General features: G+C 37.6%; 1 protein-coding gene across 2 annotated transcripts in view; it reads right to left on the bottom strand.

Moving 5' to 3' along the window:
• Positions 1 to 17,420, bottom strand: part of LOC136736717 (semaphorin-3F) — a 91,698-nt gene extending 74,278 nt beyond the window's left edge. For both annotated transcript variants that reach the window (XM_066698136.1, XM_066698137.1), the window contains exons 1-2: positions 17,007 to 17,420; positions 10,760 to 10,912 (exon numbers count right to left, since the gene is read on the bottom strand). In XM_066698136.1, coding sequence (XP_066554233.1) covers positions 10,760 to 10,871 — 112 coding nt within the window. In that variant the 5' untranslated portion in view covers positions 10,872 to 10,912; positions 17,007 to 17,420. The remainder of the gene's footprint in view (positions 1 to 10,759; positions 10,913 to 17,006) is intronic.
• Between the last annotated feature and the right edge of the window lie 8,382 nt (positions 17,421 to 25,802).

Below are 25,802 nucleotides of genomic sequence, written 5' to 3'. Positions count from 1 at the left end.
TTCGTCAGCTGTTGTTTCCCCCGAGATCATTGTGCAAGAGAGTGATTATGGCTACTTGGTAAACAGCCACTAAACCCACTCAATTTCACATGCAATAAATCACTGGCAGGCCCTTCACGAATCATACCTCTCTGAGAGAGAGAGAGAGAGAGAAAGAGAGAGAGAGAGAGAGGGAGAGAGAGAGAAAGTAGCATCATCCATCAAGAAGAACCAAAAAGGAAGAGGGTACTGTAGGGAAAATCCAAACGGACATCTATGGCGGCTGTTCCAAGTTTCAAAACTTTTGGAAATAAAAATAAAATGACACCATCATTCAGAATGACATCCTGAGATGGCATTCATATGAGTATATAAACAATTAGATACATTTTAACATGCCCTTTGTCAAAAAGAGCTAAAGCTGCATAGAGCCCTGTAATTCAGTCCAACATCAACCCCATTCATTTCTTTGACACATGTATCCACACGGGAACAGTTCAAACACTGCCTTGGACATTTGGCTTTAGATCTGGTCAAACCTCACCAATTCTGCAGTGCAGTCCAGTACTCCCTCTGGACCGTACACCAGGTCCACTACACCACTCCAGCTCACTTTGCAGCATTAAACAACTCAACTTGGACCATAAACCTACTTGCACCAGAAACTAGTTGTTAACTTCCTTCTCTCACAGCCAGACTCCAAAACATCCAAGGAGCCCTTCTGGCTTGAATTATACCTCTCCAGATAATATCCAAGAAACAGAGGCCAAATGGATTGTAGGATTCCAGTAAATGATTATGAGGAGAGAGCTGCTGAAGGTTGAATAAAGTGGAAGGATGAAGATTATACTTTGAGCAAATGCTTTGTTAAGGAGAAGAATCTGCCTCTGATTAGACAAGGCCAGGCTGATTCAATTGTCTTGGACTCTAAAACCCCATCTCTAAGTAAAAAAAGTAAAAGAAGCAGAAAAGCAATTATGATTTCATTTGGAACTTTGTCTATGTTGTTTCTCCTTCTAGTCAGACCACAGACTTATTAAGTTAGATGTCTGTCTCATTATCAAATTGAAAACTTTACATGTGTTGGTTCATAACCACTTTTCTGTTTTTATTTATCATAAAACTGAAAAATCTATATTTTAAAATGAAATGAAACAGAATCTGTCCCTTTCCTTCGACCTCTACATCCCTAAGAGCCACAGATTCACATACACAACAGTGAAAGGGAACCAAAACACTCTCTTCCTATGGAACAGGTATCTTGCAAGAGTGATGTGAGTGCCACTCCAAAGTGAGACCATGCTTAGTTGTAACTAGATGCGTCGGTATGTCCAAAGGTGAAAATTTTGCAATAGGAGACTTTAGAAACCTTGCATCCTGTTTCCTGTGTGTGCTAAAACAGTGCAGTGCTACATTACTTTAGAAAGAATTTGAAAGGCTTAACGTCTTTTGCTTTCACTGCTTGACTCTTGTCAACAGGAATGCGAGAGCTGCTCCATACAGCAATGCACAAGGAAACCATATGCCCCAGACAGCAAGAGACTGGTACTATATTTAGACTGTGCACTGTCACCTTTAGTTTCTCTTTTCTAAGTGTACCCAATTCAGCACCACGCTTCCCTGTGGACTGGTGGGTATAGTGGAGGTCTGAGATTTTGGGTATGAGGAGACCTTTCCAGCCAGGTTCCTGTTGCTTTCTCCTGCTGAACAGATTCAAAGAAGTTCTGAGGGAAAAAATGTGGGAAAGAGCGAGAGAAAAAAAAGAGAGAGAGAGCTGGCCCCTGCCAACCAGCCAGCACTGTCATTATTACTCAATTTCTATAAAGGCTGGAGACAGGCCTAAAGCTGTAATCAGTTTCTTTGCATTAATTCAGATTTGATTCAGTTTTTCCAAGTGTCTCTCCCTACTTTTCTCCCAGCTGTGCTGTCCAGACTCCAGCAGTAAGAAAAAAAAAAAAAAAAAAAAAAAGAGCATGACCATGCTTCCCTCCAGATCCTCGACAGAGCCACGATCCCTATGAACACCATGGGCTGAATAAAATGACAGACCACCCAAGTGAGCAGAGAAATGCACTCTAGAAGGATTTAAATGCACTGACAATAATGCAGTTCTGCTGTCTCAGTTTGGTTACAGATTGGATACAAAGTTTGATGGTCAAATAAAGCTCTTTAGACAATGTAAAAACATTATGTAGTGGTGTATTTTATATCTAAAGGCAACACAAAAAAGAGTCTGAAGTGACAGCCTGCTCACACAAAATCAGTCAGACAGAAGAGAAAGAGTATAGATGTGTGTTTGCAGGGGTATGTAGCTTTCAAGTTGGGAACTTACAAAGAAATATAATACTCTTTGTTGTACTGTACTTGGAATTACTCCATTAACTAAAAAACTCTCTACTGTAAACATGTAAGAAAAGAAACCTCACACAACTTCAGTGGCATTTCAGCAAGATTAAACAGCAGGTAGATAGCTGGAGGCTAAATTAGATCCTGCACATTTTTGCAGACCTATGGAATATTTTGTTACATGCAAAATCAGCCAGCTACTGTAGGCAAATCTCCCATATACAGAATACATTTTTGGCAACCATACTCTGGGTCACGAGGACTGCAATGGGGGGATTAAGTCTGTATTTTTGGAAAGTAAAACTGCTAGCCCACACAACCTTCCGGATTTACACATGTATATTAAAAGACAAAAATCTGATTAAAACATCAGTATTCTAATTATATGAACATAGGTGCTGATATAGCAGAGAGTCCATTGATAAGCTAGATGTGAAGATGATGCTCACATTTTGGGGCTTCTGAAAGTCCTCCTCCCTGCAACCCTGGTCAAAACCAATGAAGACCAAGAAGTTCAGTCCTTTCAAACCACCATAATATTTCTGATTCTGTTTCTGTTTCCTGGTTAACCACTACATAAAAAAAAACTGAATCTAAGTTTTACGTATTAGTCAAGAAAATAACATTTGTTTGTTTTTTTAAACAATTGCTGCTTTGAGTAATGGCGGTCTGGGATGTTGCCAACATGGTCTTAGCATTAAACAGATTTGGAGTTACTGCTTCTTGCTCAATCACTGTATCTATAATAAGTGTTTGTGTTGCAATAATATAACATTGCCAAACAATTCTGCCAGGTAAAGAAGTATCCCAGTGATTGTACGTCACAGACAAAAGTTATGGACCATGTGACAGAACTATAGATGATAGTTGCAAAATCTGGTAAGAATTCTCTGAGTTCTTTAAATAGCATGAAAGCAGTGAGATAGCTCTATGGCATTATAATAAAGATTAAAGCATATGGCTTAATGCCTTAACAGGAATTCATTATTTCTCCTGTGGTACAAGCAGTGCATATGTTATGGCCTCCCGTGTTTTAAGGCATTCAAGCATCTCACTTACAGCTGCGAAACAGGTTAATAGTGGAAACAGTTTAAATTATGGATTGTTGCTGTATAAAAGGTCATTTGTCTTATTAAATTGACCAAGCATTACCTTTTAACTGACAAGGAGAATGTATAAACTGAACGCTAACAAGAGTGCAATTTAACATGGAAGGTAGTTAATAAATAAAATGCAGAAGACAATGTAGCGCTGCAGTTGCTGGCACCAAAATGGGTCTCGACACTAAGGTCCATAACAGGAGTTGGCTTTCCTGCACTTGCTTTGAACGGTTAATCTGTGAGCAGAAGAGAGCTTGAGAATTAAATTCAGTGTAAAACTAAGCATTATTCACCTGGGTTGATGGCTGCTCATGGTTTACACTAAGCTGGAGAGGGTAACTGAAATCCTCTCCTGTGAGTCTGTGTTACTTGTTTCTCTCGCCAGGGTCCCATGTCTAACATTTCAACCACCCATTGATTCGACTGTAACTCTGAGCTCTAGCTGAATCTTGCCAAGGCACTTAGCTCAGGCTCCAGTGTCAGTGGCCCTGATAAACAAATGCTATTAAAATCCTTGTGGGAGACTGGGGGCAGATAAGCTTTACCCTCTTCAACAATAAAAATCCATGCCTCGGCTCTAAGCGGATATAGAACAAACCTGCCCTTCACTCCAGTAGCATCATAATGTTCCATTGCAGTCTCTATTACATGGACATTAGACTATCTGTACTTGTATTTATTGTCTTGTGTTTCAGACACCTCACAGCTTGGCTGAATCAGCTTAATTTCTGTTGCTCTCAGATAGAACTGGGTTGGTTTTGGTAACAGTAAATTCAGGCATCAAAGTTGTTTTCCCCACACACTTCACTATAACAGTAGGAAGCCTGTGTGGGAAGACTTTACCAAAGTGTAACCATAAAGATACCACAGACATCACCACTACACTGATTCTGAAATCACAAACATGGTGAATGGTAAATTAACTGACACATGACGGAGTTGCCATTTCAAAAATAAACTGGTGTTAATCTGAGTCATTGTTAAAGTCTTATAACTTCAAAGCAAATTATTTCCCTACCACAATCTTAGTGAAGGGTATCATAACTGAAACAGAACCCTCTCATCTACAAAGACGTCAATACACTTGACAAGCTCCTGTTTCTATATGGATCTTGAGTATCCGGAAATATTATTACAGTTTACTGAGCCGCCCATTATTTAATGTATTCATGAAATGGGATTTGTATTTGATAATTCAAACTATAGGCTAGGTCTAAGATGTATTATTGTAAGATCTACTGAAGGAAAAGTAAAACATTTTTCTTAAAAGAAAGGTTATTTGCATCTCCCCGAAATATCAATGACACAGAATTCAGTTACCTGTCAATCTGTTTAATCTCTCCATCAAGAACTAACAAGTAATTTAAAGCAATCTAAAGTGAAAAAAATGTTCAGCAATATTAAACTATTATTCAAATGAACTTCTCATTCCTGTCAGGGGGCAGTTAACCCCTGTTTGGCTGACTTCTGTGTGGGATCCTGACCTTCAACTTTAGACCCAAAATAGGTTGTAATTAGGCCACTGGATAGAAATAGCAACATGTTTCCATACCTCCACAAGTGGACAGATGTGAAGTATATAAATGAGCTCAGAACAATGTGACATGGTGTCCAATTGGATAAACTGAACAATTCTTCCCAGATGAGTGAATGCGACATTGTAAAAACAGGAAAGACTGTAGTAATGACTCAAATCCAGAGGTTTGAAAACAAGTTTCCCCCAAAATGTTCTGATTTAGGTTGAATCCACTGGAACCAAATCGGAATATGGTAGCTTCATTACATAAAGACTTCAAATGCCTTAAATACTGCTTAAAATCTAGACAGTTACTGAGCTACATTTGAAGATATCGGCTAACATCTCTTACAAAATGAAATTAATGTTATAGGTTGTTACTTGAACAGCTTAGTTGCGCACTTGCCTACAGTATTTCTGTCCAAACAGGATGAATTATGTAATAACAGCGATGTGCAATAGTCAAAGACTTTCATTTTTTTCATCAGGAAGTGTTCCACAAACTGTGGCCCTCTGAAGGGCTTTTCACACTTGCCTTTTCACCCTTGGGGTTTTTTGGTAATTACATTCATATAGCCCATTTGGCAAATGTGAATGCACACCAGGGGGAACTCTGGGTTCAATCATTCTGGGGCCGCCCTGTTGATTAGCCTCAAGATGGGAATGGGTTGGTATGGCAATGGCATGAACCTGGCACAATCAGTAAGTGTAAACTAGACCATCTTGGGCCTTTACATCTTTGCCTTTGTAGTCATTTCCAACACACACAGAAAGAAACAGAATCCAAGAACCAATTTCACTGGCAAACAAAAACAGTAATTTATCATTTCTATTTTTCTTTGTTGAAATCAAAATAAACATTTCCAAATGATTTACTTCAGTCAGGGCTTCCACATTTCAGTAAATCCCTGATTTGTTACACCTTTCTTAAAGACATAATGAAGTCCGTTTCTATCTGGACCCTAGAAAGAATGAATGAATAAATAAGGTAAGCAAATTATAATTTGAGCAAAAACAGATGTTCTAAATTAGTACTAAGGTAGGACACCATTAAGGCTCTAATCCTTTGGAAACTGCAAGGCTTACCAGTTTGCTTCTGTAGTGTCACATCTCTATTACACTGAACTCCAATATTTCAAAGGTATCACAGCGGCCTGGGTGAGCATTATTCCATGCCAAACAGAAAGGTACTGCTGACTACAGAAGGGGGATTAAATAGCCAGGTGAGTGGAGGAATACAAAGAGACACACAAAGAAAAGGAGTGGCTTCTTCATCTTCTGTATAGACTGGGCCTCTGTGAACTAATGAGCTACTATCAAAATGCTTGACTGGACACATTCCTTTCTGCTGGCAACAGATAACACTGAACAAACACAATGTCTTTCTGACTGTAAGACTACTTTAAGTGATTCCAGATACTTTTCACAACCCACCTGTGTATTGTTTTAGATTTTCAAGTGGAAAATATAGACTAACTCTCACCTCAGGAAAGAGAAAACAGGCCCATATTTAGACAAATAAGTATTGCATTAAAAGTGGTTATGAATCTTCCTATTGTTGTTGCATAGTGAAATGCAGTACAGAACGATTTGTGGTTAGAGGACTGAGAGGAAACGGATATGAGCTTTAATTGACAAATTAATGCATGCTAGTACAAGGCACGTCAGTTTGAGACCGTGTGCCAACAGTCTCTTGTACTGCAGGACATTATGGTTCAGTTTGAAACTAAAAGTTACACCAGTAAGTGTGCTGAACACATAATCAATTAATTTACGCCACTTTATTTTATTTAAATCAATAATTTAATTTCAGTTCTATATACATTATATAACAGTCTGTATAGTAAATGTTTTCCCATCTGTATTAAATGGAGGTTACATATGAACCTTTATATATACAAGCTTGGTGTTCAATTCCATTTCCTGTCCACATTCACTAAGCTAATTAATACATTCAATTTAATGTAGCAAATGTAAATCAGACAATAATTTAGAGGTCATATTTATTGGGGTTACGCACCTGGTGAATAACATTCATTCACAAACAGCACAGAATCCACAGCTGAATTAAGATTTAATAAAGGTGAAGATAAAATATAATTGCAGCTCATTTAACTTGACTAAAGTTCCCTTTCGGTATTTGACAGCCGTCAATGTCCCTAATCCATGTAGGAAAATGTGACTTTGATGGTGGACCAAACTTACATCTCAAGTCTTTGACTGAAAATGTGCAGTCAGATCTGTCTGAGGAGAAGTGAATTGATTATCCATACAAGCTCATGTTTCGTTACACGGTGCCAGTACCTTGTCACTCTCACTGCGAGGTATCGATTACCCAAGATTCCAATTAGACCGCTTGCCAATATCTCAGTTTACGCTTCCTGACTTTCTCTGAGATATTCTTTCTGTTCTCTGCAGCGCTACAGTGTGCATAAAGATAAGCCAGGCCAAAGTCCTTCCTCAAGCTTCTTAGCTCATAGTTCAGAATCTTGTTAAAAGCAACACTGTGGTCAACCCTGAGAAATAAACTTCTGTCATGCCTTGGCTCAATGTTTGACAAGGATCTTAACCCATTGCCTTTCATACTAGCCAAGTACTGAAGCAACCTGATAACAAAGAATTCATTTAATGGTTTTTACTTTGTTAATTAAACAAATATTAAAGGAAAAATAAGATAAAAAGCAGATCTAAAAACGCTTTACTTTACCATAGTGTTTAAACATTAAGAGTTCAAATCATGCCCTTTGTTTGTCAAAGCCAACACAGTTATATCTCTGTTGTACAATACAGTAATTTTAAGTGACTAAAGACGGGTGTCATACTGGATGTCTCTACAGAAACACGTGATTGTTGACATTGAACTGATTGCAGTCCGAATGCAAAATAGTCTGCCAGTGCTGTGTCAGTTCTACTAAGAAAATTAATGATGGAGGGAATCTTTTCTGAATTCCATTAAATAAATAAATATATTTCAATCAAATGCAAGTGACAGATGCAAGTTTTCAGATAAAATTGTTATTTTGTAAGTTAGCGATCACTTTGAATGGAGTGACGAACTGGCAGTCAAAAACTAGGAGACAATGGAAAACAGTTTCCTTGCCAAATATCTAACTATTTATGTCATAATGTACATGCTTTCCCTAGGTATATATGGTTTGTGTTCAAATTAGGGAAGTAGGGCAAGGAATTGTTTTCATAAACACACAGAGGAAATAACAGTGCTCTAAGAATAATTAAGATGATCTTTATTTATTTTATTGGCAGCTTAATGAAGAATCGATTCCGTTTAATAGCTAAAAGTGCTCCAAAGTTCAGAGGTCAAGGTTTTAACCTCTGGGTGGAGTTACAGATCAACCAGATCAAGACATGAAATAGATTATCATTGAGGTATTCACACCATTGTTATTACATAGCTCAGTTACTATATCACTAGATATGTTAGATATTATGTTACAAGGTCTTATTGAAAAGGAACACTTCTCAAGAATGTGTGTATTGTACTACACATGAGTTTTGAACTAAATCGAGTCAACTATACTCGATTTCCTGGCAGCCATTGTGCATATATCGAAAAGCAGAACTAATATAATAATTAGGTAGCATGGGAAAACAAAACCTTTTTTCTTTCGGAGCTAAATACATTTTCTCTAACTGTGCATCCAAACCCCAAATATAACCACTCTGTGCACACCCAAGGGAGATATTTTCCAATTCAAAGTTATTGCCCACAGTAGCTACCATGGCAATAAAAATGTATTATGGGCAACCTGCCCTCAATGGAAAAATCATTTAGAGAGAAAGGGCACATGCTGTTATGCAGCAAGAGCAACAGTAAATCTGACCGATATGCTGAGATTTGCCTTGGACTTTCAAAAACAAATTAAAGAGAAAAACACAGTAAAAAAGTAATACAAAAAATTAGGGCCCTGGAGCTTTATGCATGCAAGACCAGCAGACTGTTAAATCCTTCTTGAATAAGAAAAAAAAAAAAAAAAAAAAAAACAGGTAAGGCAGAAAATAATTAAATCACTGGAGAAAAAAAAATGAAGTTAGAAATAGAAATAAAAGAAGCAAAAAAGAACAAGAGAAATTTAAATAACTTGGTTACTTTTTTAGGCATGTGACAGGTAAAATTAAACAACACTTTCAGGGTTATGGACATCGACTCCACATTCCCTTTTGGAATTGACCTCCATTATGTAACGGTAATTAATGCTGCCCCAGGAGTTAAAAGCATTCAGAACAAAAGCTTGTTCAGTGCACTTGTGACTAATTAATGGCAATTTATAAGGCTTTATCAACTGTTATCATTTGTACTTTCCCTAGCATGGTTATTGCTCAATTTATAATTGCCACCATCATTTAAGCAATTAATCATATTCTGCACACTCAATTGTAACATGTTTATTACATTTCAATTGTGCACTTGGAAGTGGACTTGCTCATTCGTTTAAAGCTCCCTCAACCTCTATTCTTAAAATCAATCACTTGTTCAAAAGACAGTCTCGTGAGTACGGACTCGCATTGTGTTCCAGTCATTTCACACGCAACAGTGTGGATCGAGACCCCTGCCTTCATGAAAAGGCTCAGCCTAGCCTTCTCCTTCTTTCAAGATTGTGTGTGGCTTTGGACACATAGATTGGCTATTCCAGTTCAGGATAATAGACAAAAGGGAAAATCAAAGAAGTGCAAGGGCCACAAATACCCAGTTCTGCATGTTGTGATAAGTTAATATATTAAAAATATAGAATAATCATAACACTAATACTAATACAATTAATAAAAATCTACAATGAAAAAGTAAGTGCAGCTAAGACTCTGCCGACATGCCCACTGAACTGGTAAGTCCAACTTGATTAAGAATGAAATAAAAAAACAGGAAAAAGCTTAAGTAGTGAACTGTAACAGTACATAATTAAGCCACCTTCCACACTGTTCACTCAGGGGCTACATGGCCAATGTTAACAACCGCCCACTTCAGTCTGCTAATCGAAAGTTTGATCTCGTTGCTGATACTGTAAAGGGGGCCACTCTTTGCTCTGCTGATCCAGGCAATTTGCACTCAGTAATCCTCTCTGCTGGTAAACCCTGTAGTCTGCACACTAATCCATACAACTGTCAGACCACACTACATAACATTTAACTGGATATTAGGTATAAGGACAAACTCCAATTACTCACTCCATTTTCCTTACAGTAATAACTTTTTCTTGTTTAATAATCCTAGTTGCCCCTCCTCCTCCCCTCCTTTTCTAAATTGTTTAATTGGATTTGTTTAATCTGATGATGACTTCCACTAATTTCTCTCAATAAAATAACCCTCCAAAACAGTTCTGATTGGTAAAAGCAGCAAACCATCCATTTCCGACACGGGCTTGGTGGCAAAACATGATCGATATTAATGACACCCCCTTCCATTGTTTCTTAAAGTGGATTGTTGAGATCGTGACCAAGGATAAGAAAAAAAAAGTGTGTGTGCTATCTTGTGATCATCCATCTCCATATTACCAGCCATTATAAGATAATTAACCTCAGGATGTCAATATTACCATTTCATTATCTCGGGATCACAAGATAATGGCATTTATCATGCGAGCTTGCCCACAGAGTACAACAAACTGTGATATGTCATGAGTACGAAAATTGCAGATGCTGCACACTACTTTAAGAAAGGCCAAAATGTTATTTAATCTAGAAGGATTTAGGCTATCAGGATCAGTAAGTGTCCTATATAAATCGCTCTAAATGAGGGCAGAAGGCAGCCGAGAGAGAAGAATAAAGCCATCAGGCTGCGTTTCGAACACAGGATGTCTCTTACCTTTGAAGGAGAGGTAGACCCTTGGGGCGGAGAGTGGCTGATTGCTGCAGCTCAGTACCCAGACAGAGAGAACCAGGAGGCTCCTCACTGCCCACAGGCTGTCCACCACCATGGTCCGTCTGCTTCCAGTCACAGCCAAAATCTCCCAGATCCCTGAGGAAGCAATGCAAGCTTTCATTAATTCTGTGGCACATCTAATAAATGCATAATTCTCCAAAACAACAATTATTACCTGCTGGGTCAGTTACTATGTCAACATGTTTAAGGGCTGTTACAAAAAAATAATAATAATAAATTATATATATATATATATATATATATATATATATATATATATATATATATATATACAGTCTATTTGGAAATCTAAATACCTTTGCATTTTCCCCACCAAGGCCTAAATCCCTGTGTTTGAATCCACGGCAGTGTCTGTAGTGTGCTTGATTTGGAAAAGTAGTACATGCATTCAGCTTGTTCCCTGAGATGGATTGGGAGCTTATAATGTGAGACTGCACAAATATACAATACTGGAAGCCCCGAGCCATGCAAGTAGGAATACAATTGTTGCATATGTATTTATTTTATTTGATTTAAATAAAAACACAGAACATATATGTCATGCAATATGTTATATTGCATATCCGTGGCAATCTTGAATCTAGGTAATCTGTTTTTGTTAAAAATATGCAAGTTTAATTTTGGGTCAGGAATGTAAAACATTGCAGTAAAGATGCTTTATTTTCACTCCAAGAACTGATGACATAACAGGATTATTATTCACTACAAGTACAGGGACCCAACTCCCTTCTCATGAGAACGGATAACTCACATTTTAATCCCCGGCCGTATGAAGAGTATCTCTCAGAAGATCTACACTTCAGTACCCACTCTGGGTGTTTCGTGTTTTGTGCTTTTCAATGATTCCCCATCGCAGCAGGGATACTAGCATGAATTTGCACTTAATGCAATTGTCTTCCGAGTGATTTATGGCTATGGCATGCGAGTTAAACACATAAGGTTCTATCAAGAATCTCTGGGTGCTGCAGTGCAAAGCGGGGGCCGGTCCAAAACCATTAAAGACATGTGGAGCTCATTTTGCAGCATTGTCTGCCCATTTGAAGTTTAAAGAATAGTAGTAAAGTTTGCTGAATGATTGCATGCCACCACTGTAAATATGCTGGAATAAATGCAATTGAGTATACCATGTTATACACACACATAACAAATGTACACAGTTTGTATCCCATGCAGCTTATATGCTGATGCTTGCCACATGGTTGAATATAAGTAAGGGAAGAGAAGAAACAACAAAAAGACCACACAGACCTGATCCGATCCACTCTTTTGGAAAGCAACTATAATTGCACTTGGGTGACTCAGTGCTGTGCATCATGCTTAATCAAAAAATTCTAGCCATCCCTTGTTTTTAGACATTAGCTGTTTGATAAGTGTGTATGTAAACCATTGTAATCACACCGTGTCTTTTGGGGTTTTATACCATGTTAGGGGATAATGGATGCTGTCCAAACTATTTGTGTTTATAAACTATCCTTTTTCATGAAATTGATGGTCAATTTTTGCTTTAGTTATCCATTCAATGCGACCCAATAGCTTCAAGGCGGTCTTTTATTAATTTCAGTGCTGTTCTGTCAATTCTATGTTCTCTTCCCATGTATTTTTTGTTTTTTTTGTTTTCAATACATCCTTCTGCTCTCACCTTAAGATGTAATTTCAGTATCTGAATTCTATTTCAGAATGCACTGTCATGGAATGGAGCAGACAAAGGGATAACCTTTGGAATAAGCACTGAGAGCTTCAAAGGGGAAAGCGCACAGCAAACAGAAGTATTCTGCTATTAGCATGTCATGTCATCTCCAAGTATAGACTTTAAGTTCAAAGCAGGTATGTGCAAGGTCATATACTTGTCTTAGGTTCATACTGATGACACTGAGAAGGTCCTGAAATGCAGCAGAGAAAATGATAATTTGTGCAGCCTTTTTGCCACTCCCCTTCTGCATTTCTATGCCTTTCTATTTCCCATCTGTCTTTATTCCCTCAATCAGGATTTGTTCACAATCTCTACTCCTGTATGCATTTGTGACATCTTCCTTCAAAATGGTAAGGAAGATGCCCTTTGGAGAGATGACACCACTTCTACTTTGGGCTGATCTGTGAACACTGGAAAACCCTGAGTCAGCCCACGAAAGGGGAAGTGGCCTTCCCACATGGGTCTGTGCTGGGAGCTGCCAAGTAAACCCACTTCTCCCACAAGTGGTAGCCAGCCCCCATGCAGCCTGATATTTAAACCCCAGCAGGGTTTCAACAACTGGCTGTGGTTACCTCCTGCAACAATGCCACAGGAACACCAGAGTCAAACTCTAGATCATCTTTATCCGTCGTATGGTGCATGCTTCACTGCTCCTCTTAACATTTTGCATAGTTTTCAATTATCGGCACTGGACACAATGTTAAACATAAAGAATTCTACATTCAACACCGTGTTGCAGCACAGATTGCCCGGAGTCACGGTTATTATAATCCATCATAAATATCAAAGAGGTGGTGACAAGTTAGAAGTGGCATTTAAAAAAATATAAATTGATCACATTTTCTCATCAGTGCCTAAAGAATGCTTAAACATTACTATACACAGTATTGAAGCAGTTGTGGGAGAATATTTAGAAGTCTATGTGAAGTCCAACAGACTGTGTTAAAAAAAGACAACCACTCCCTGCTCCAGAAAGTTTCAGAATAAGCAATACATACAGAGTAAAATGTACTTTACCCATGCAGAGGTAAAAGTATTCCATAAACTCAACACAAAAGATTTTGGGGGACCTGAGTATGTTTATTTCCAAATCCTGACAGTTTGGTGAAGTTCATTAGGGAAATTGGGAAAATCAAGTGATCATATATTTAATACAGGAAACTGGAAGTATACAATGCATTTTTAGGGGTGTGGAGCAAACTACCTAACCAGTTTGGGGAGCTAATTCAGGAGGATCATTCAAGAATGATCTGGATGACATCCTTCGAACAAAAACATTACTTTCACATGAACAAACAATATTTATTGCTATAATAATCTGTAATAGCTGTTAAAAGCTTGATTTCCTCCTGTTGCCTGCATTGTAGACTGGTTGCTATTTTGAAAAAATATATATTTAAATATGTTGTCATAATTGCCATGCATTATGTAGCTTTCACGTGAATGTGAATCCTTGCATTTAAACCATGTCAGTAACATCAGCATAAAAATATAAAAAAAAACCTTGAGCGTTACGTTATTGCATGAAAAATACAATGCAAAAAATACTTCATTGTCATTAAATTGTATGAAGGCAACACTGTGTTTAAGAAAGGAATTTCCACCCAATTAAAAGCTATAATTAACAAATTACATTTTAAGGAGTTATTTTGCCATTAACAGCCATGAGAAGAAACAAAATAATAGCCAGACATTAAACTAGGTTAAACTCTAATAGCTCTAATAGCGTTTACAAGCATATACAGAAATAGTGTTGCTTGCTAATAGGTCACAAAATTAGTTAATCTGGCAAATGAATACATTATGTAAATTTTTTGAAGTTATTGGCTTGGCAATCAAAGGGTTTACGGATTTATCGACTTAATATCCTAACTATGGTCTACTTTAGACCATACATACATTTTTATCCTATTTTGTATTTCATGGCACACAAAACGACACATTGTAACGTAATTGAAGAGGAAACTCAATATCAAAAGCCTGTGGAAAGGCTGAATTTAATAAGCATCAAGAGAAATGTATTAAGTTACCGCCAGCAAGTAACCCAAAAGATATCCTCAGTCAACTGCAATTTATATAAATACATCAATTAATTAATTAGTACCTAGTAGTAGTATCTACATGTGCGTTACTATAATAAAGGGGTTTATATGTATTTAATTAATCGATTTTTGCTGTTAAATATATTCATGAAATTACTTTTGGGTATTTTGAAGCAAAGTTCCAGATCAAAAAACAAAACACACACAAAAGGTGGCCATAATAATGCATTAAATTTCAAAAGAAATACACTTGATTTCCATTTAAACTATGTATTCACAAATGTGTGTATGTATGTCTGTCTACAAGTATATACAGGAAAAGATTATCGTTTGAATTAAATTAAGTGTAACAGGTTGACCAGCCATTCGTTTGAGGTCAGTCACCACTTCCAGACGAGAATAGGTTAATTAAAATCAGATTATCTGAGTACTGGAAGACAAGCTCTGCTAAAATCGATATAAAAAATATGACATTCAGTGCTTTACAGATGGTTACATTTACTTTACGCACGACGCATTTGGTGATATTGGCGAATACATAATTTACCGCAACGGAAAAAAATACAGCTGCCTTTCAACTCTACTTATAAAATGGTACATTTGATATTTAATAAATCAATCAGACACATAGTGTTAGAATAACCCGGTCTGGTCTGGTCTGGTGCTGGGATTCAGATATTTCACATCCCACAGATTTATTGCACATGATATAAGCTTTTAGTCAGTTTAAGAAGTCACTGCCAACAAATACAAATACATGTTTTTTATCACTCGAGTAGTTTCCCTTGCTTGCCTAAAGAGGTTATCATGTGCTGGAAAAGAGCAATTGGCGTTTTCTGCCCATTTCCACGCGAGTTCGTGTCACTTTTGTCAGTGCATTTCAAACTTGACTTTTAACTATGGTGCGTTTACAATATATATATATATATATATATATATATATATATATATATATATATATATATATATATATAATGTTATGATGCATGATTTACGGGACTCTCTGTAATAAAGTCCACTTTAGGACCTGCTTTTAGACACTAAAGCCCCCTGCCGCGCTTGGAAATGCAGGTCAGCGGGCTATCGGGTCAAACTGCAACATTACACATAACAGCTCCAGGTAAACCAATATAGGCAGGGTGAAGATCCACACTATTTCACTACACGGAACAAGAATCCGTATTACGATTGTGTTTTGCAGTTAGTGTTCACATTGTTCACGTTTTCATACGCCACTTTCAGAAGAATACAACAGGACAAGAGAGGCAACTGGCGGGGATCGCAGCCCAGCCCTTCGTGTCAGGCGGATCCGCGGTCTGAAGATGCGTTTAATGCGCAGAATGGTACCTTGTGTCACTACCTTTAAAAATCACAAGCAATGTATAATTGGACATGTAGGGATTGAAGCGCAAAATACATCTAGCGCAAAGAAATCGGAAAGTAGCAGCACAGCTAGTAACCTTGACGTGGGCTGTGCTAATTTCTTGTGGGACCATTGAACACTTTTACATTTAGTTAAACACAATAAGAGGCTAAGCATCAAGCCACAGATCATTATTACATGAACGGGATATAATAATAATAATAATAATAATAATAATAATAATAATAATAATAATAAATACTGCTGCTGATAGAGGTTCCAAAAATATTTACAATTTAAAAGTTTAAGAAATGTAAACGATTGTAATACCATAACGGAAGATGTTTTTCTCCAATATACGCATATTCTGCATAGTTCCCCAATTTTCCCAGGTTGTATGATAGACCGCATCCATGCATTATCCTTCGGCTAGAAATCAGACAAGTAAAAGGGGGATACAAATAAAAAAGGTAATAAAAATGCCTTTCCAAACCTTCACTGGCCGTTATCTTGCAAACTGTAGATGCTATAGGCTATCCTAAAGACTTGAAACATTCTCTGTGTAGGACTACAGTGCGCATCTTAAAAATCCACAAATATGTGTATAATCCAAATATACATGTATAAACAGTTATTTTAGAAAAGGAACCGTATTACGCGTTAACTGTTTCATTAAATCTTAATTACAGGAGAATAAACGTCAAGTTTTATACGGAAGAAACAATACTTAAACGTCTGCAAGCCAAGAGTATTTGTTACTAACTTTAGATCAAATACTTTACATTTGTTCTGACGAATGTTGGATGAATTGCGTATGGTCTACATACATGTACTATTATCATTATGATCAAGTTCCTAATTGCAGGTTTGACGGTCTGCTACATAGCACTTTTCTGCACTCACCCTTTATATATAAATATAAAATAAGCCATCCACCACGGAGTGTTACACAGGAAATTGCACATATGAACTACCAGAATTATTGAAGAACAAGACAAGCACATTGACAGAAAACATGCGAAGACCGAACTATTCATTGTCATTACAAATTGAAGTTCAAATGATAAAAGTTACCTGATCGTTATTGGCAACCACACAGCGCTTTAATCCCACTCATATAAATAATGGATAAACAGCCCACAATATCCAGTGTAATTGGGTGTTTTTCCAAACAGTATCTGAGGAATTGTGTAAATCCTTTTTTTTTTTTTTTAATCCTTTGCCGTTGAGGTCCTTATTGTAAGAAACACCTGAGCCCCTGTGTTGCTGTTGAAAGGTGGTTTAATTTCTGTCGCGGTTTACAATCCCACTTGTTAAAAGCCTAGGATGTGCACTGCCCAGACAGTAAGGTGATCCCACATTGGCAACTCCTTGGAAAAGACGACTTGAAGTATTCCTTGTCCTTGGTCTCCACACTTTGTCTTGATGTGAGCCACAGTGCGCAGTAAGGAGCCCCAGACTGCCGGAGAAAGGCACTGGCAGGTGGATGCAATCCGCGCATTTGTGTCGACACGCCTCCAAGGCGGAGAGGTACCTTTGCGCCACCGCCTCCAGTCCCGCCTCCCAGTGCGCACTGTGGGCAGAGCAGCGCATATGGGTCCCGCCGTGTGCGTGTTGCAGTGTGCATTTACACAGCTGGCTGTGTGAAGATGGGAGGCGATTCAAATAAGCAGAAGCATACGTTTTTCAGTCGCATTTGGGTTCATATGTGTACTGGTGTTTAAACATGATGACAACATTCTGATGTAAAATAATAAATACACACATGCATACATGCATAATTGTTTAGAACATTTTGTTAGGAACAACAACTTTCTTGTGCGTGTGTGTATGTGTGTGTCTTTGTAATTCTATAACCATTCCCTCATGTCATGTATAAAGCATTTTGTTCTTAATGTTCTTATTTTCTTTCGCAGTAAAATATTATTTGCTTTTTGAAATGTTGGCACTGTACTTTTTGTGTTAAGAACTGCCAACATACCACCCCCCCCCCACCCCCCCAGGATTCAATGATGCTATGTCTGAAAACAAATCCACACATTTTTTTAAGACATCCTCTTTTAATTCTCGGATGTTTAACTTACATTTCACAGTTGTTCCTATGAACCTATATTGTGGTAAAATGAAAAAAAAAAAAAATATGAAGCCCAAACTAGTATCCATCTGAACAGCTGAGGAACTGTAGCCTTCAATTAATCAAATAGGAGGTTCACAGCAAGCATTTTCTAACAAAGTGGTTCAAGCTTAAACTCTTTCATTCCTTGGTTGAGTCTCCTAGGATCCTAGCATTTTGGGGAAGGTTTGCAATAAACAAAATGCAAGTTTATGCATGATACACAGGGAATAAATAAATACATGAACCAATAAATAAAAATAACAAACTAAATCATGTATTTTTATTTTTTAACATCCCTTGTGTGGTCTTTCCATTTCTCCCCCTACATCACTGAAGCATAACCCTTTACCACAATGGTAAACCCTTATTGTACCAGAAACCCAAGGAGGGCGCTTTACGATCGTGCAATGACATGCTCAGCAATGTTAAAATAAACAGGCTTAGTGTCTGCAGATGTAACAAAAGCAGGATATTTGTTACAGTTAATTTCAACTGACAAGGCATTTAAGACAAAGAATGAGACTTACTGCAAAACCTAAAACATAAACATGCTCATTACTGCCATTTAAACCCACTGCGAATATACAGGTGAAGGAAGAGGGTGCCACAGGGTGAGACTCCATTACACGAATTTGGAACCCAACCCATTTCACATTTTTTCCAGGTTGATTATTTTGAGCAAAAGAAAAATCAATGCTGTATAGATTTGTAAGGCATCATCTTGAGTTGAGTGCTCCTGCCTTTCTTTTGCACCTTTAAACATTCCTTGTAGTCAATTTTTCATATTGCCAGCATTTCCAATCAATCAGTGTCTGCACAGAAATGCCTTTGAATGCAACACAGTGTGAATTTCATGAATGAATGAAATCTTCTTCCTGAAGAACCAAAGCATTGTGTGTGCTGTCTCCCACAGGACTTAATTAATAGTTTTCTGCCACCCTGTTTAAAAGTAGGACAAACAGTGGTATGTAGTGCACCAGTCCCTGTAGTAGATACTGTAACTCCTGAGAATTCATACAAAGCCTCTAATTATATGTAAACTGCATAATGATTCCTATTTAAAAGAACAAATTATGTTTAGCGTGTGGAATAAAATAGTTTAAGAAGTAGATTAAGGCATAAAAAGGAAAAGGCCTGGCTTTACCTGGAACTATAATCTAACTTTCTCTTACAAGCACATAATGAGTTTCAGATAACTGTTAGAATACTGTTAGAATACTCTTTGAAGCTGAAATGATGCTGCAGTGTTTTACACAGAATGCAGTTAAACAATTGCATACATTAAGATTATTGATGGTGAAACACACTGGGGGTGACATTTATCACTGTGCTTTTTTTATTTTTAAGATGCATCGAAGTTTAGGCAGGCATCTGTACATTCAATAGATTCATTAGTTTCTTCCGTGTAATAGAAATATCCCCTTTTCTAAACCCATGGTGATCTATTGTGCTGCCAAGCTAACATGCACCAAGTAGGTAGACAACACTGTATTGTATGACTGACAGATGAAAACAGGCTGAAAAAGGGGCATGAATGGGAACATTGGGGTTAAAATAATCAATCTAATGGGAGTGTACACCCCCAGTAACAAAAAACAAAAAGAGAAGAGAAACATTTTTGTTAAGCTCTGAAGTCCAAAGTCAGTGCTGACAAATTAATGCAAATACGTCCGCACTCTTCACTACAGCAGTGTGTGTAACAGCCCTTGTTAACTCCTCTAAGAAGAGACATTGACTTTCTGAAGCATTCATGCTGCTTTGGAGGAATGTCCATACTGATCTTTATATTTTGTATAAGACAAAATGTCATTGAAGACATGTGCGTTCATGTTGAAATGTAGTGTTATATAAAACTAAATATAGCAATTTCCAAAACTGTTATAAATAAATAAATACATATAAAAACATGGATCTGCAAACAGACAGTTAGGTTTTACTATTTTAGCATACAATTTTAATTCAGTTTTGAAGTAGTAGAAATTATATTATTATTATAAGTATTATAATTTTCATTTATTTATTTATTTATTTATTTGCAATGACAAGCTAATTATAGCAAGAAAGTGAAAAGCAGTCTGGTAGTTTTCTGTTATGGGTATTATCAACATACATATCATTACTGGTTGGACTGGGCATCAACAGCCAGGTATTAAACTCTAGTTAGATTTGAAAGTAGCAAAATTGTTTCAAAAAGGTATCCGAATTTCAACACTTACACCCTTTTATACTCTTAATGATCATGCAGTACAGAAGCTTTTCATGAGCTACAGTTCTCAGTAAACATACTGGCATTGACTCATTCCTATGAATGAGTTTCTACATGTGGGTACATCATGCTGTGAGAGCTATCTACAAGAGAAATCACTATACATTTAAAACCAGGGCCAATGTCAGCTATAAGCAGACTAAGTGGTTCCTTACAGCCCCGAGAAGGCCCAGGGGCCCCCTAATATGAGGGATCAATAATTTCTGTTGTTTTAAGTATCAGAATTTTTGTGAATAATATATATATATTTTAAAGGTTGAACTGAAATTTAGATGTGTTGACAATTTTTTATTTTTTTGTATTAGGGGTCAAATATTTTTCACTTAGAGCCCCAAATATGGTATCACCGGCACTGTTTAAAACCTTGGTAAAGCAGTTCTCCAGCCTTTTCCAAAGTACGTTTTCACATTCAAACTACATGTTACAAACCATTAGCATGTAGGAAGTTACATTTTTCAGGTTGAACACCTCCTTTTATAGTTCTTTAATTACATTTCTTTGAACGTTTTCATTCTGAAACAAAGTCTGTGTAGGGGAAAAACATGTTTGAAACCGTTTATGACTGAGCACTGTGAATTGGCCAAGAGCTGCTGGATTATTTCATTTTTTAATGTGGAATCAAGAAATTAGACTTACATCTCTTAAGGCTGCCTTGGCCAGGATTCAAACCCACATCCTTTCCATCCACAGACACCTACGCCGATAGTTATGATTAGAAACTTTATACAAGAACTAAGACCAAGCCGTGGGCAGATGTGAATTAAGGCGTTAGGTTGCATCAAGTGGGACTCTATAGTCCATAAAAACAGACAGCAAAACACTAACCACACAGGTCTGGGGAGATCCATGAATGATTTTATGGCCACAAGGATCTGTAGATTTATTAATACAAATCTAGAAATCATAACATGCTGCACAGGGTGTAAGGTCAACGAGAGGAATCTGAGACCATTTGTAGAGTATTTCTTCTCTGGTTCACTTCATTCTACAATTAGGTCTACAACAACAAGGTTTTTTGTATTTTATTATGCTTTCTTGTTACTGCCCTGAACTCCTTGTTGCCTTCCGGTAAAGCCCTCCTGAGATTTTCTCCTGTATTGTAAATTAAATAAACTCCTCTCTCCATAAATCTACAGTCTACAGCTTAGTTCACCAAGGTTACACTTTCAATACATACTGTAGGAAGATACCAATTTGTATTAAATGATAAGGTTCAGTCATATTTTTAGAAGCTTGGAAACATCCTTATCTGAAAGAGAGACACACACATCCCCAGGCACCTGTGACATCATCGGTCACCTTGGCCATAGAAAGCTGGTAGAAAGCATCCAGGTTTTATTGATAACTTCAGATGGGGACTGAGTAGGAATGTGTGAAACAGGTTAACTTGCACCAAATAAACTAGTCATTCAGAACTCAGCCAATCTGCAATTCCTTGAATTCACTGAGACACTTTAATATTTTCATTTTCAGGCAACCAACAATATAATGGGTTAATTCCACGAGCAAAAAAAAAGGGGATATAGATTCTGATCTCAACAAGCACCCTTTTCCTTTAACTTTTAGAAAACAACATGTCATTAATTTCGATTGTAGTTTGGCATTACTAAGCTAAGCTGGGACCCAACACATTTTTCTCCACCTACCCCAAGCCACAGTCACTGGAGGTGAGAAGTTGAAATCTTCTAAGTCCTTCTTGCGACCTGCTGAGGGAGCTGTAAATAGGACAGAGCAGAGGGCAGCATCTCCAGCAAGACTCGAACCTGCAGACAGATTTTTCATTTTAATAGGGTTTATAAAGTACTGTAAATATGTTTTATCATAGCAGTATTTGTATTCCTTACAAGACAAGTAATGAGCACCACTGTTTTTTATGGAAATAAAGCTGTCATTACCTTTCTTCTATCTCTCAAAAAACACAAATTAATTACCAGAAAGTTAAAATAACTGCGTGAAAACAAACCACTGAACGACCAAATTATTTTCATTTTTAACGCAAATGAAAATGACCCCATTTATTGTTCATTATTTCAGGAAGTACACAAGTATGCTTTTTAAGAATTGTCTTAGTGTTAGAAGTCTATTTTCACAATAAAGCCAGTTTGGGAACTAAACTCATGCTGCTTCGGTATACCTATGGTCATGCATGGGGTCCTGGTCGGGCACTGGCTACTCCACAGTGCACAGACACTGTTTCCACAGCATGGGCTGTCCTCCAGCAGCAGGGTCCCACTGGGAGCGTCAGTGCAGTGGCAGCTGGAGAGGAGCTCTTCGTGCTCCACACGTCTCTCATTACATTGCTCTCCCCTGCTCACAGCCCCAGGCAATGCTGCCTCTCTCCGTTTGTTTGCTTTTAATCAACTCTTTTTATTATTTTTATCTTCTGTCCTACGGCACACCACCATCTGGCACACGCACAAGTCGGTAAAATGGTTTAATCTACACACCAGCTCACCAAGGACATTTGCTCTGAGGAATGAAATCGATCTAATACATCTATCGACATTGTCAACATATCTGTGTGTCTACTTGTCGATCTCACTCCCTAACCGCTTGTCTTTCATTTGTCCATTTACATTGCTAGTGAAATATGTATGTCTATCTGTCTTCTCCTTTATATTTTTTGTCTAAATACTTGGCTTCAGTTTTTATCTACAGCAACTTTCTCCATCTACAGATGGGTGACAAATTAAAGGAAAAAACAACATATAGTGTCTCAGTAAGGTGTTGGTCACCACGAGCCACCAGAACAGCTTCAATGCTCTTGGTACAGATTCTACGAGTCTCTGGACTCTACTGGAGGGATGAACACCATTCTTTCAAAAGATATTCCCTCATTTGGTGTTTTGATGATGGTGGTGGAGAGCGCTGTCTATCACGTCAGGCCAAAATCTCCCTAATAGGTGTATAATTGGGTTGAGATCTGGTGACTGCGAAGGCCATAGCATATGATTCACATAATTTTCATACTCATCAAACCATTCAGCGAGCCTTCGTGCCCTGTGGATGGGAGAATTGTCATCCTGGAAGAGACCACTCCCATCAGGATAGAAATGTTTCACCATAGGATAAAGGTGATCACTCAGAATAACTTTGTAATGATTTGCAGTGACCCTTCCCTCTAAGGGGACAAGTGGAGCCAAACCATGCCAGGAAAATGCCCCCCACAGCATAACAGAGCCCCTGGACCCCCTCACTGTAGGGGTCAAGCAGTCAGGCCTGTACCGTTCTCTCGGTGTCGCCACACATGCACTTGCCCACTTGTCAAGAATATGGTGAAGGATGACTCATGTTCCTCCACTCATTTATTCAGGTTTTTCCTTTCATTTGTCACCCGTCTGTATATTCACTTTAAATATGTCCACCTACATATCTGCTTGACATTCAGTGATCTTACAGTATCACTCTATGAAGTTATCCAGAAAATTGCCTAACCATATCAACTGACCGTCACCTCCTACCAAGTTGCAAACTTACTTTTATGTGAATGAGCAACAGATGATACTGTGTTTTATTTTATTTTATTTACCTACTCATTTGACCCAACAAGAGACTTTGGCTCTTATTGATACAATGGAAAAATGCTTTTAAAGAACCCAAAACACAAACGAAAAGTGTAAATTGATCAGAAAGGCAACTGAGACAGACAACCACTCTATGACCCACAATGCCAGGTGGATTAATCTCAGCCAATGCTGGACTCCTCAGCAGGACAGCCCAGGCATTGTAGAGCTGAGATCAGGAATGAGGTGTTTAGTTTCGAGCCAGGGTCCCGCTTGACTGCGCTCTTTAACCCACGTTGACCACTAAGCCCCCAATGGTTTTAAATGGCTCATCTGAGGATTAGAATTTCACTTCATTAAGTTTCTCTTTTTTACTCTTTTCTTAACTACTTTTTCTGCTTCTTTTCATTCCTCGTTGCACAGGAGTGCTCTTTATGCACTAAATCCCATCACTTTCACCCTCCTCTATTCTCTCTCCCAGCCTTTTAAGTCAGATTGCAAATTTAGATCCACAGTGAATGAAGGCTCTAAGGAAATTTTGATGTAAAAAAGTTGAAAGGTGTTTGGATTCTCTGTCTCGACTTCCTCTTTAACACACAGTTCATGTAAAATAATAGATATGTTACAAATAAAACTGAGAAGTATCAGGTTGGCTGATTAAATTAAACCATGAACAGGAAATGCATCCAATTAAAATCATATAGCAGAGGAGGAAAGAGGGAAAGTGAAGGATCTTCATTAATGTTCTTGTACTACTGTTTCATCTGTAAGATAATTTTTAAATGGCTACTAATATAGTCACCTTACTACCTCTTCTTATACAGTCATGTTTCAAATAAAAAGTGACACAAATTCTTCGCAAGCACATTGCTTTAAAAGTTCTGAAAGTTTAATCAAATGTACAACTTGATTCTATTTAAAAACACAGCACTTTCAGAAACTTTGAACCTAATGGGAAATGAATACAGGCTTTACACTTCAATGGCAACAGCAGACAATTATTATTATCATTTGAGTATTGAGAGTTAAAATCCATCCCGATCGTCAAAGAAGCCATTACCACGATCATGAGATAGTTTTCAACCATGTCAATACCCCCAAGCTTTGTGAATACCGCTTTGCCTCATGGGTCCATTAGCTCCTTGCCTTAAATTATATTACTGCATAAGAAGCAGAGTGTAAAATAATATATATAAGCTATATACTTCAAAGGCAAGGTGAATGTTCAGTTCCTACCATTGTTGCTTCAGCCTTGGGACTTCTGCTTTAAAAACCACCTTCATTATTCCCCATTCATTTTAATTAATTATATTTCACGCCTCTTTGTCTGTCTCTGATTTGATCTGCAACAGTAAAATTAAATACAGGGTATTACAATGCAGTATGCAAGTGAATCAAATCAATGGGAGAATTTGACATTCCTTTTATCAGGTGACGGTTTAGCCTCATGAGAGCATGGCTTTGTTCCTCAAGACACTCTATGCCGATGTCTCTTATAACAGCACTTCAGGACAAACTGAGACACCAAATGATTGTTAGCAGGCTTAGACTGCAGCCCTATCTTGACAATTATCTATTTAACAAAGACAGAATTAAATTGCAAGCTGAAGAAATCCAGTGCAGAGCCCTGCCTCTCACAAACTTATCACAATTCATCATGGTTCCACAGGGATCGTGTCCTGTTTTAAATAAAAAGCTGAGGATGTCAGGGCAAGTTTTATAGATTATATTCTTATAAGCTTAGTTACACTATAAATCCTGTACTTTTTGCTGTGATGCCATATGTTCTTTGTTTTGAAGAGCGAGGCTGAGAGCTAACAGTTTATCCCATCCTAATCACAGTTAGAACTTGAAAAACTAACAATGAATAAAGCTGTTTCCCCACTCTGTTGATAGGGAACATTGGAAGGTTCTGAATTGTATGTTTATATTATTCTATGTTTTGCCTCAACTATGTAATTGACATGTCTATTAATTTGCTTTAC

The sequence above is a fragment of the Amia ocellicauda genome, chromosome 3 (assembly GCF_036373705.1).
Source record: "Amia ocellicauda isolate fAmiCal2 chromosome 3, fAmiCal2.hap1, whole genome shotgun sequence".
Taxonomy (NCBI): Eukaryota; Metazoa; Chordata; class Actinopteri; order Amiiformes; family Amiidae; genus Amia; species Amia ocellicauda.
This window is presented reverse-complemented; position numbering and strand designations above follow the sequence as displayed.